This window comes from Xenia sp. Carnegie-2017, unplaced genomic scaffold, assembly GCF_021976095.1.
Source record: "Xenia sp. Carnegie-2017 unplaced genomic scaffold, XeniaSp_v1 HiC_scaffold_16, whole genome shotgun sequence".
NCBI lineage: Eukaryota > Metazoa > Cnidaria > Anthozoa > Malacalcyonacea > Xeniidae > Xenia > Xenia sp. Carnegie-2017.
This window is the reverse complement of record NW_025813469.1, coordinates 14,268,864-14,282,473: the sequence shown is the minus strand read 5'-3', so window position 1 is coordinate 14,282,473 and position 13,610 is coordinate 14,268,864. Positions and strand designations below refer to the sequence as shown.

The 13,610-nt window shown below is 33.8% G+C and overlaps 2 protein-coding genes across 2 annotated transcripts; both read left to right on the top strand.

Annotated features, from left to right (window-relative positions):
- The first annotated feature begins 5,075 nt into the window (after positions 1-5,075).
- LOC124437203 lies at positions 5,076-6,291 on the top strand. Its single transcript, XM_046987213.1, has 4 exons — positions 5,076-5,270; positions 5,396-5,536; positions 5,627-5,783; positions 6,054-6,291. Exons 1-4 carry the CDS (start codon positions 5,189-5,191, stop codon positions 6,139-6,141), a joined length of 468 nt encoding a protein of 155 aa, XP_046843169.1. The 5' UTR covers positions 5,076-5,188; the 3' UTR covers positions 6,142-6,291.
- Positions 6,292-11,865: 5,574 nt separating this feature from the next.
- On the top strand, positions 11,866-12,664 carry LOC124437197. Its single transcript, XM_046987205.1, has 2 exons — positions 11,866-12,165; positions 12,261-12,664. The coding sequence occupies exons 1-2, from the start codon at positions 11,915-11,917 to the stop codon at positions 12,535-12,537; spliced, it is 528 nt and encodes a 175-aa protein (XP_046843161.1). The 5' UTR covers positions 11,866-11,914; the 3' UTR covers positions 12,538-12,664.
- The last annotated feature ends 946 nt before the right edge of the window (positions 12,665-13,610 follow it).

The following is a 13,610-nucleotide window of genomic DNA, read 5'->3' as shown; positions in this document are numbered from 1 at the left end:
TTTACCTACATTGTTGGGTTTATGAGTGCTTGTGTTCTAAATTGATAACTTACTTTTACCACAGGGGTCCAGTCCAGTGTTATTAACGTGATGTATTGATTGCAAACAATAGTTTTGTGGACTCTCATTTAAAAAGTCTTGGTTCAAAGTCGATTCAGGTAATGTGTTATGAAATAGGATTGAAAGGTAGCAATCTATTATTAGGTTAAAGCATTTTTTATAGAATGAAGATAATTCTTGTGGCGACACCCATTGAAAGCTGCAAAATGGTCTCAAATCAAAGAAAACCAAGACGAGACTGGACTTGAAGTTGCTGGATGCAGGCACTCGATTGCTCAAGCTACTTTGAACATGTTCAGAGGAGAAATTTATGGCTATGCTCACTACTTGCATATGAATTTTTTACAACCACACAAAGTTAAATATATGTGGGAAGATATTATATGCAAATATTGGCCGTGGGCTCTACGTGTTACATCGGAAGAAAATTAAAATGCTTTAAGAAATATTGCACCAGCACTGTCTATAATGCATGGGAAATCACACTGTTGGTCATGTCAGGTACGTTACATACGTAGGTTATGATTGTTTACCCAATAACTCTTAAGTTAAATACCACATACGCCGACGATAAGGCTCTATTAAATGAGGGAACATTTTTCCTTAATGATCGAGGAAATGGGTAGTTTGCAGACGTAAGACGGGAACCGGACGCGCTCGTTCAATGTGATAGGTTAAGAAGATGCATGGGAAATGAAGATGTAAATTCGAAACATTCAATTCATTCATCGATCACGAATTGTAGGGCCAGTATATCAGTTTCATTCTTCGTGCTAAGGTGAAACGGCAGATTAAATAGCAAATGAATTTCATAGCTTTCGTTATATCGGAATCTTAAGTTCTTACATTTTGAAAAGAATGTTCCTGAAATTTGATATTGATCTGACATTGAAAGTGAACATTTGTACATTGTTGAAGATGAAACATACAGACAGTTGAAACAAAAATAACTATGCTACAGCTAGTATTAGGTATTCTTCGCAAATGTTCTTTCTGTTCGTTCGTCAAATGAAAGTTACAGATTAAGGCCTGTTTCAAACGTCGTATTTTGCATGTGTGGAATAAAATAGTTTGGATTAAGTGCATGCGGAATTTGACATATGAAACAATTAAATTTGACTCCTTTAACTGAGGTCGACCTCACTTTAAATTCGATCGGACGGACGCCATATGCAAATGTTGACCAGTACATTGGTCGCGTAAAAAGACTAAATCTAGTAAAATAAGTGTCAGGAATAGTGTGCTGCCTCGCCGACGCTCGGCAGCATGTAGAACAAAAATATTTAGAAGCTCTTGTTTAATGTATACATTGATTTTCTTTTTAAATCTCTTACGAAAAGGCCTTGTAAAGTCAAAGCGACGCTAACTGATTAATAACAGCCATAAAAATTTAATCATCTTATAATTTCTATTAGTAGCAAAAAATGATACTAGCGTCTAACTAAATTATCCTGGCGGAACAAATAGCTGTATTTTAGACTCAATTATTTAAAGCAGTTATCATATAAATGCATACGTAATTATTTGTGAGGTTCCGTTAATCTTGGGATACGATTGTGTTGCGATAACCCAAGCTTAACCTATATTGAATTCTTGAACGGAAAGGCTTCGTAGGGTGCAAGCATTTCAAGGCATTACCCGTGCTTGTCATTCATATGTTCAAATTCATTGTCTATTGATGTACTGTTAAATCCACATTAATATGATTAGTTATGGTAATAACTCGAAAGAAAAATACATTTATTCTGCTTCACATTATCTTCACCACAGCGCTGTGAACAGAGTGCGAGATAAACGTTTATTGGGCCCCCGCAGTAAATTAGCAATCGGTACACCCCCTCCCTCCTTCCTTTACTCTAATAGAAATACGCTGAAAGGATCGTATTTGTTATTATTTACTCTTTATTTACGTCTATAAGGTCACAGAATTTGTAACAAACCTGAAGGAACATTCCTTTGAAGTTGTTGGTGACGCCGACTTTTGATGTAAGTTAACGCCCCCATTTCAAAAGAGTGTCCCTTGACCAGGAGACAAAGAGTCTTATAGCTAAATGTAGGGGAAATGAGGTAAAGTCCAACAAACATCAACACAAAATTAACTTGAGTAATAATTAAGCACCTTACAGACGAACAAATTTTCTATTAAAAATACTCGTTAGCCCGTGTGTACGGGCAAAAAACGTTTTACGACAATATTTTATGAGGCAAATTTTCTTTGATTGCCTGTACGTATCAACATATCAGATGTGGTTAAATTGTCATAATATCTTTGTAGACCTTACAGACGAACAAAATTAGTCATGTGGCAAATTTTCTATGACAAATGCATTTGTTCAAAAGCTGACATGCTAGCTTTTGAACAAATGCATTTGTCAAAGGAAACTTTGCTAAAAAGTCCCATACAGACGGGCAAATGACATTTGCCACATAAAAATTTGTCAAAAAATATTTGCTCGTCTGTAAGCGGCTTTATTGTGGTCACAGAATATATAGATAGTGTTAAGATGTTGTATTTGTTTGTTGAGGTTAGGTTTACGTTTCTTGATATAAAGGGCTTCTTTGAGTTTAAGGGCGAAAGAAGTGTGAGCGGTATCTAAGATACGGAAACAGGATTGTGTAATTGTTTTTGCAGTGTGGTGACGAGAGTAAGTGTCTGAAAATGTGTGAGTTTTTGTCCGTGGTTGTGTGTTCTTTAATCCGTGTGGAAAGGTGGCGGGTGGTCTCCCCAATGTTGTATTTAAAATTTTTAACACTATCTTTGACCTGTAAATAGCAATTATTACTTTATCAGATATTATTCATTTTCTTTGTGATTTTTTTTTCTTTGATAAAACCTAACACAAACATTCTATAACACCTTATTCAACTGTAAATAATTATTCATAACTATTCGATATTTCCGCTTTATCACTGTAACATATTATCATGTAAACTTCGTATATTGACTCACTTCGCACTGAAGATGGCACAAAGTACGCCGAAACATGTTTGCTATAATGATATTTGTCGTCTATTTTAAATGTTTTAGTTTATCTTTACCACGATGTCCTAAGCAGTTACAAATATGTTATGACTTGTCATGTATTTAAAAGGTACTATGGAAATGATTTTAACTAGGCTCCATTGTTTTGGAGATTATTTTTGGTGTTTGAACGCTTCAAATAAACTACCACTAGGACATACAAAATAGCAAATATAAGTTCATGTACAGTTTATAATTGGGCTGATTACTCATACTTACGCGTAGACATGATTGAATTGGGCTTATGGAACAATAAAATAACTAGCCCTGTTTTCAGAGTATATATCACATACAAGCAATTAAGTATTTAGCATTATTGATTATACATTGTATACATACAAGTACTATATATTATGTCCACGGAATACTTTAGACGAATTGCTAAAACAACAAAGATAAACTAAAACCTACGAGTCGAAGCCGCCGAATAAGCGAGTAATAATAATATAATATAATAATAATAATACTCCCAAAAAATCGCAGACAAATTCTATTGTAAAATTAGATTTTAACGTCAAAAAAGTCGACGAAAAAAGCGTATATTTCCTTCTTTTAATATAATCGTAAAAGTGTAAAAGATTGTCCAGTTAAACTACATAAAAAGCATTTTTAAACTCGACAATCCAATTTTCGCCATATTGTTTATAGTAAAATTCTCTCACTTTACTACCCAAGAACATGGCAACGCGCACTTCCGGCAATTGTCGGCGTGATCAAAAACGTCAAAGGAGTGACCCTCCTGGTTAGTTACATATTCTGTGTTATGAGCTATAAAGTGCCTATATTCCCTAAAGGATTTTTATGACTTTGAATAAAGCATAAAAAGTTAGTAAATAAGTTTCAAAACATTTTTTATTTACTTGAATAGTTTTTGAAAAATTGAGCTTTAAAGATTGCAATTTCGGCTTGTTTCAAAAAATTTCCATCGTCTTGGGGGACTGGGACTCAGGAACGCGTCCTTTGTCATTTACTATAAAATGAATTACAATTCCCAGTAACTAGTTGGGAAAATTGCATTTTTTACGTATCAGTCGCTATGCCAAGTTTAGAATCGGTTTCTAGCTTTAACGAGGGTTCGTACGGTTGTCCTGATTATGAAAAGGAAGATGAAACATTTGAAACGACATCAACATTACTGCAATAATTAAACAATAATAACTAAACAATAACTAAACATCAAGACTACTGGTTTCTGGTGCACATGTTTGAATTGCAATAACAAATTCTTGGTTGATGCAAGAGAATATCGCTGCTGTAATGAGATACCAAAGTGTATTCACAAGTCCTAAATTTACAACTTGAGTGCCTGACAACGTACAAGCACCTTTAAAGGTAGAAAGAGATTTTGAGCTCTAAATAGCGATCATTTTGTAAGAAAATGCAATTTTCCCAATTAGTTACCGGAATTGAAATTTATTGTAAATGACAAGATGCGTTCCTGAGCCCAGTCCCCTAACACGACAGAAATCTTTACTATTTTCCATCTTAAAGCTTTAATTTTCAAAACTATTAAAAAATCAAAATATGTTTTGAAACTTATTAAGTAACTTTTTATGCTTTTTCAAAACCATCAAAATCCAGAGGTGATATAGGCACTTTAAAACTGTCTGCTAAGTTTACAAGTGGCAGTTGCTACAAACGGAAATAAATTTCAAATAAAAAACCGACAAGGAGACAAAGAAGGTTGTAGATGAATGTAGGGGAAATGACTGATGCTAAAATAATACTTATGAAATATGAAATGAATTTGTGCAAAAAACATCAAACACAAAATTAACAATCAGTGCTGCCACACGTAGGCGAATTGCTCTAAAGTTGGGAGAATTAATTATTTGTAGGTGAAAGGGGAAAGTTTTGGGGGAAAACTGTTAAATGTTGGGAGATTGTAGAGGAAACAAAATATTTTTAAAGTGATAGCTATACTCTACATGAATATTTAATACATAATTTAATGTTGGTTTAGCCAATGGAAGGAAAGAAGATGTTGATGGGTGTCTGAGTTCATAAATGAAGTGATATGTTACCAGAAGGTACACACCATCACGAGGTCTAGCATTGATCAGTTTGCGAGGAAAACGTTGGGAAAATTAACACGAACAATTTAAGATGAATACACCGCTACTGGCATCGTTCTTGTTGATATTTTATCCTTTGGTTTGTGATTCGGCAACATCGAAAGAAATTAAATGTAGTTATAGAAGTTGTCATTTGTGTTTCGCGTGTATCAATGACTTATCTTTTAGGAATAATCATGGAATTAGTCGTTGGTGTTTTGGAAATCAAAATACTTATCGTACTCTTTGTTTTGTCTAGTGGAAAAAACACTCAAAGGCATACTTGACAAAATTTACACACTTGGTATGGAGGTGGGAAAGGGTGAAGAAATTGTGAAATTCTATACAGAGAACTGTGTATTGATTAATCAAGGTGTTCCGGCAATAAATGGCAAAGCAGGTAAGTGAGGCATTTTTCATTGTAAAAACTTGCCTGCACACTTGCAGACGTTGCAAAAGTTTTATTTTGTATTTTCACGATATCGTTTAGAGTTGTTACATCTCTACAAAACCGTTTTTAATAGAACAACAATTATTAAAAAGGTTAACGTTTTTATGGACGACGTTTATGACATGGGAGACATTGTTACTCTTAGATACCACGCGACCAACCATATAGCAGATTGCAGTGCCCTTTACACTACTCGGTGAGAACTTTTAACAGCAAATCCAATTTTTCATTGTTATGATGAATGAACTCATTTTAAAGTGAATTTTGACATAACATAAAAAATTTGGCTGTCATCTTATAACCGAGAGCAAAAGCTCACCTTTTGACCTTTTGCGTTCGTGAAAGAGATATTTTTGGAGATGATTAGATCTTTACAATGCTAAAACACGCAATGGGCAGCCAAATTTAAGCATTTCATTTCTAAATCGATGATGGCAAATAAACTAAATGAATAAATTTCTTGCAGACTAATCATCGTTTGGAAAAAGATCAAGGGCAAATACTTGATTCACAATCAAGTTTCAAATGAGCGAGAGAACATGTGTCCTAAATGATTGTTAAACTCAGCATTGGAGGAAACAAGACACTACTTTTATTTGTCTTATTACTAAATTTCTAGATAAAATGAGCTTTGAAGACCATAACCGTTGTAGACTTTCATTTTGAAACATATTTATTACAAAATTTTCTTGTCTCCGTCTAAAGTTTTACGTAGTCATTCATCTGTTACTTACCAAACATAGTATCAGTGATAGCTTTTATTAAGGTGCGATCTTTTAGTCAAGTAGCAAATGGTACCTCTACCCTCTCCCCCTTCCTTAACTCCTAGAATTGGGTTTAATTTATATTTCTGTAAATCATCACTTGTCTTTCAGTACATAAAGCATTTTTCAATTTGCATGTTTGGTTAGAGAATATTCTTTATTAATTTGTTTCATTATTTTGCTATTTCTTTGTCGTTTTTCTCGCCAAAGAATTCTTTTTAGTTAAACCCAAAGGCATTCCTACATGTTTGAGTAATGGCAGATCATATACTATGGCAAATTTTATGGAAATATGCTTAGATACAAGACTCTCTCCTACATACAAACAAAGAAAATTTTATCGTGAAGAAAATTATACAGTTTTTGCATTTCGTGCAAGACTGGCTTTTCAGTGACAATTTGCACTTTTTGAAGTCACACAACGCTTTTTCGTTTGTAAATAATCTTAAGTAAAAATCCAAGTTGATCCAGTATAACCTTTCGATCGCTTGAAAAGATCAATTTGACATGAACATTTCTATATAAATTCATCAATATTTCCTTTGTGAATTTGTTCATTTTCACTTGCAAAAAGAAAATTTAAAGCAATTTGTGTAAATAAATGAAAGGAAGTAAGTCGTTTGAACGGAAGTAAGTCGTCACAACAACTGACGTTACTTTTTAATGCAATTCCTTTCATTTACATGTTTGTAGATGTAGATCGTCCAGGTTAGTATATCCTGAGGACTGTTTTGTTGTTGTCGACTGACGTTTCAACCCTTAGCGGTAGTCATCTTCAGAGTCTCTGGTTGAGACTACCGGTCTACCGCTAAGGTTGTCGAAACGTCAGTCGACAACAACAAAAACAGTCCTCAGGAGTATACTAACCTGGACGATCTACATCTACAAACATGTAAATGAAAGGAATTGCATTAAAACCAGTAACGTCAGTCCAACGTTGATTAAAGGGACTATGTTGATTTCTTCGGACCACATTCTGCTGTTTCTAAGCAATAAAGAAATCTGGCTGGCATAATAATATAAATGAACGCTTGGTTGACGCCAATGTTGTGAGCTGATTGAAGTGTGTTAGTCTGGTAGTTTCCCCAGATAAAATACTCTAATTATCAAACGAAAAACCTAAAAACATTGTTAATAGGCAGTGCTCTCTTCCAATGGAAAAATTACTTTTCTTCAAGCTACTGTTGTTATATTTTAGAAAAATTCGTTGTGCATTTTATTATCATCATAAGTAAATTAATGCTTTGCATGTGGTGGTTGTATGCACAATGTTACCTAAAAGCACTCAACTATAAGATGCGCTTATACGCATCTGATACGCATCAGACTACCAGTTGCGATAAAAAGTGTGCTGAGGTAAAACATTCCTAAAGTCACTAAAATCACTATTTCCGATGCAAATTTCGCTTTGCCAGAAAAATTTAAAGAAGACAATTTGAAATTCTGTATTAATGTGTTAATGCAAATTTATGTTTGTTAAAGGACTAAGGGTGCAGTCTTGTGTTTAATTCATTCATATGAAACAGCAATAACATTCGTATGCTTTTATTTAAAGAGTCAATGCTGTGTTCATTGCTTATCACAAACAACGTTAAAAATATTCACAGCAGGAAACATTTATAAGGTTATCAGAATAGTTCATCTATGACTTCTGATGAACCTGAAAACTTAAGGGATCTTAGATTGTTGTAAAAAAAACAATGTATGGTGCTTGTTCTAACAGAACTGTGTACATTTCATATTTAATGTATAAAACGCAGCTTCACAACACGCAAAGAACAGAGAAATAGAGAAATGACGAAACAAAGTTGCATAGATTATTCTCTAATTAAACATGCAAATGAATAATTCTTTGTGTCGAGAGTTGTAGAAGTATAACTATAAATGAACTGAAACGTACTGTCGTTTTATTTTTTAAGTGTTATAAAATATGATCTTGATGGTTTGCATTTAGTTATGGGAAGCAAATTTATGTAAAACGTAAAAGAAATATCAATCTTTAATGGCACTAATGATGGCATTTCTATACCGAAACATGTACACGTGGACTTAAAAAAATCAAAACAAATTTAGTTTATGTTGAATGAAACTTAATAAAAACGATCATTCAGCTTATTTTTACTAGAGAAGATGGGAAACACCAATTGCCAATTGACTGAGGGGCTGCAGTGTTCACTAATAATGTGTTTCTTATATATAAATAACTTATGAAGATATTCTATAGTAAAATTTAAATAGAGACAAGAACATTTTGTAATAAAGATGTTTCAAAATGGAATTCAAATTGAAAGTCTACAAAGCTCATTTTATCTAGAAATTTAGTAATAAGACAAATAAATGTAGTGTCTTGTTTCCTCCAATGCTGAGCTTAACAATCATTTAGGACAGAGGTTCTCTCGCTCATTTGAAACTTGATTGTGAATCAAGTATTTGCCCTTGATCTTTTTCCAAACGATGATTAGACTGCAAGAAATTTATTCATTTAGTTTATTTACCATTATCGAATTGGAAATGAAATGCTTAAATTTGGCTGCCCGTGGTGTGTTTTGCATTTTAAAGATCCTAATCATCTCCAAAATATCTCTTTCACGAACGCCAAAGGTCAAAAGGTGAGCTTTTGCTCTTTGTTATAAGATGACAGCCAAATTTTCTATGTTATGTCAAAATTCACTTTAAAAGTGTTCATTCATCATAACAATGAAAAATTAGATTTGCTGTTAAAAGTTCTCAGTAGTCGTAAAGACACTGCAATCTGCTAAATGGTTGGTCGCGTGGTATCTAAGAGTAACAATGTCTCCCATGTCATAAACGTCGTCCATATAAACGTTAATCTTTTAACAATTGTTGGTTTATTAAAACGGTTTTGTAGAGATGTAACAACTCTAAACGATATCGTGAAAATACAAAATAAAACTTTTGCAACATCTACGAGTGTACAGGCAAGTTTTCAAAATGAAAAATGCCTCACTTACCTGCTTTGCCATTTATTGCCGGAACACCTTGATTAATCAATACACAGTCTTCTGTATAGAATTTCACAATTTCTTCACCCTTTCCCACCTCGACATCGAGTTCGTAAATTTTGTCAAGTATGCCTTTGAGTGTTTTTTCCACTAGACAAAACAAAGGAGTAGATGAGTATTTTGATTGTAGAAACACAAATGATTATGGTCATTATTATTCTAAAAAGATAAGTCATTGATTCACACGAAACCTAAAGACAATTTCTATAACTAAATTTATTTTCTCCGTATAAAAATCTGTTAAAATTGATTCATGCTTAAAGTGAACAAAAATTTTGTGTAGTTTTATACTTTGTAACTTCTCCATGGAAATGTTTCAGCCCTATACCTGATGAAGGTTCGTCTTTCGACGAAGATGCTGAATCAACAGACAAAGGATAAAATATCAACAAGAACGATAACAGAAGCAGTGAATTCATCTTAAATTGCTCTTGTTAATTTTCCCAACGTTTTCTTCACTTACAAATCAGTGCTAGACTTCGCGATGGTTGAACCTTTTGGTAACATATCACTTCATTTATGTACTCTCACACCCATCAACCTCTTTCTTCCCATTGGCTAAGCAAAATTAATTTCTACATTCAATATTTATTTAGTTTGCCTGAGGTCTGTGACGTGTCACTCATTTTCAAAGAGTCGTATTTACGAGTCTTCTTTGAAGAGATGTTTGATCAAAAACGCGTATAGCGACATCATTAACAATGGACAGACGATTTCTAAAGACGTCTACCCTAGTTTGTTGAAAAAATTTTGGCTTTTCTCCTGAAATTTTGGCTTTTTCTCACTACACTGCAAAATATATTCTACTGCAAAAATAATGTCCAGCTTTATTTTATTCCTTGTTAGTCTTGAGTCAGTTCACATGACTACAAATAACAGTTCTGCGTTTCGTGCAAGGCTGGCTTTATGAGTGACAATTTTCATTCTTTCACACGACTCCTTCTCGTTTGTAAATAATCTCAAGTAAAAATGCAAGTTGATCCAGCAGAAACTTTGAATCGCTTGAAAACATCAGTTGGACCTTTTTCTTATGAGATGGTTTGTAGTGTACTTTCTACTTAAAGGAGAAATTGAGAACTGGGATGTGAAATTGACTTTTCAGACAAATACATCGATATTTCCTTTGTGAATTTGTTCATTTTAACTTGCAAAAAAAAAAGTTAAAGCAATTTGTGTAAATAAATAAAAGAACTTACTTTAAAACCACTAACGTCAATCCAAAGGTATTTGAAAGGACCGTATTCTGGTATTAATATATTTTGCTATGCCAGCCAGATTTTTTTAAAAGTCACGTCATTTTCAAAAGAAATTAGCCAGACATAACAGAAGATATGAATATATTTCTCTAAAATAAACATTGGATTGACGCCATTTCTTTGAGCTAATTAAATTTTTAGACAATGATGGTAAACATTTATTGTCAACAAAAAAACATTGATCTTGAACATTTACAAATTTTCTCATAACATGAAACTTATAGAACACAAGATTTTGTCACTATTTTGTCACGGATTTCGCTTTCGCAAAGATAATAGCTGCAGTTGGAAATTTCATCGTTTACAAATGGTCAACAAATAGCACTTTTCACTTGACGCACTGCCATTATGGTAATCACATGTGTAATAAGATATCCGTGACACAAAAATCATTCAATGTAGCGGCTCTTTGCTGTGGTCCTTGTTTTATGCCTACACTCCGTTGACTGCAGGCTAACAGCATTCAAGAGACGATGGGTGCGTTCTTTATAGATGAATGGATTTATTAGTAGACAAACACCACATGTGAAGACTAAAGCCATATTTTACTTATGATGATAATAAAATTGTCTTAAATTTTGTTGTCAAAATGTACTCATCTATAAAGATACGCTCCCTACATTATCTTTTGAATGCTAGACACAAAGTAGACACAAAATAAGGACCATAACAAACAGCCGTTCCATTGAAAATTTTTGTGTCACGGATCTCTTATTACACATGTGATTACCATCATGGCAGTTAGTCAAGTGAAAAGCGTCATTTTTCACAACTAAGATGGCTGAAATTGCTAATTGCTTCCATTTTCTTTACCAAAGCATAGTCCTAATAGTAAAGGAGATAGAAAAAATCTTATATTCTGAAAGTGTAAGACAAACTTATTAGACATAAACATTTGTTGAAAATAAGCTTTTGTTGAAAATTTGTATCGTACTCGAATATGGCTCCTACCAGACTACCACTTGTTAAAGATTTACAAAACGAATTTAAAGAAGACAGTTTTGAAGTTCTGTGTTAACGTGTTGATGTAAATTTGTGTTTATTAAAGTGGTTCTATGACGAAAACTTAACGTTAAAAAAGCATCGATTTTAGCATTCAATAGTTTAAACACGTATCAATTATTGCTTTCGTAAATGTAAGCAAAATAATAATATAACGAGGGAGTTATGAACATTCCTCGTTATATTATTACAATCAGCAAAGGTCTGTGACGTCATAGTCTTAACACGGCAAGAAGCGCACATGGGAAAGTATACAAAGTAATACATAAATAGAGCAAAAAAATGTCAAATTCATCGAGATCTAGCTCGCTTTCTGAGTCTTCGATCGAGACAAACGCATCGATTTCTTCATCGCAATTTATGACGGCAAATTCGGACGAATCTAATTCGGAAATTTTGCCATCTGCCGATAATATTGAACCGCTTGCTTCGCCCGATGAAATTGCTGAGTACGAAGCTGCAGTTGCAGAAGAACGGCGGGTTGAAGACATGCTGCAAGATCGTTTTGATGCCCGTGTTGATGTTACTTCATGGTAAGATGTCATTCTTAGTGTGTTACTTTGATCTGAATCGTCTGCCGTTAGCTATGATAACTTTATGGAAACATACAATTTGGCCAATATTAAAGGTGTGAATGTGGCCATTGTTCGTTGGATCTTGTTGTCAACCCCCAAGAGTGCCGATGCTGCATGGAAATAGAGCAATGCCGTGGTAAAATGTATCATAACGAAATCGATGAAAAGAAATGCATTTTGGATCACCCTGGCTTTAACGAAGTTTGCCTGAACGAATTTGTTCTTCAAATAGCAGCTTCGTTATGTTCAAAGCCAGCTAGGTTTAATTCTTCTTTGCTCATGCTGAATACAGACACTTTATTTTGTATTTCCTTTAAAACCTTAGTATAAATGTATATTATATAATGGAAGTTTGCCTGGATGTATTATTGCTTCTCAAATTGTGTAAATTTATCATCTGCAATATATGTAAGTGTATAAGAGTTGAAACTTGTGCTAACGTCGCTCTCTTGACGTAGTTGGTGTTTGTGATTTCTTCCAAATAGTAGGTACGGCACCAGGTTTGTGCCGTCTAATCATACCACCCAAATGGAATAAACGCTCAAAACAATCTTCCTAGGAGTGATGCGAACAAATTATAAATAGAATTTCGTGCGAAATCGGATTAAAATTTGCGCGCTTCGTCTGAACAAATTTAACCCAAATTCTTCTCAAAGATTCGTCGTTTGGGCTTTTATGTAATGAAATGCCTGTACTTCTATCAGACTTATTACTACAATCTTGAACGACACATCGTGTTGAAGGCATGTTAAAAAAATTGAGTTATACAACCTTTTAAATCTCTATTTCTATATAGTGTTATATTGTAAACAGCCGCGAGTTAAGACTATGACGTCACAAGCACTTTCCTACATGACAATTCAAATATGGCGCATTTTAATGGCGGCTCTTAAAGTTCAAGTTTTATCGCTACGTAACTCGAGCAGCATGAAATACATTGCGCCAAAATTTCGCCAGAAGACATTTCTTTACATACACTATTAATCTATGAAAAAAACGAGAGGGAAAATTTTCGTCATAGTACCACTTTAAAGTACTAAGGGTGCAGTGCTGTGTTACATCAAGTACTGTCATTCGTATGCTTTTTGTTTACAGAGTCAATGCTGTGTTCATCGCTTATCACAAACAGCGATAACAATATTCACAGCAGGAAACATTTATACGATTATCACAGTTTCTAAATCTACGACTTCTGATAAACCTGAAAACTTACAAGATCCTAGATTGCTGTAACAAACACTGTGTGTTTTAATTTACAATTTTGCCTCGTTTATTTTGCACTCACTTATTTGGTTTGCTTACGTTGTTTTTCCAGAGATCGGTTAAGTGATCTACCAGAACTGTGTACATTTAACATTTAATGTATAAAACGTAGCTTCACAACACGCAAAGAACAAAGAAAT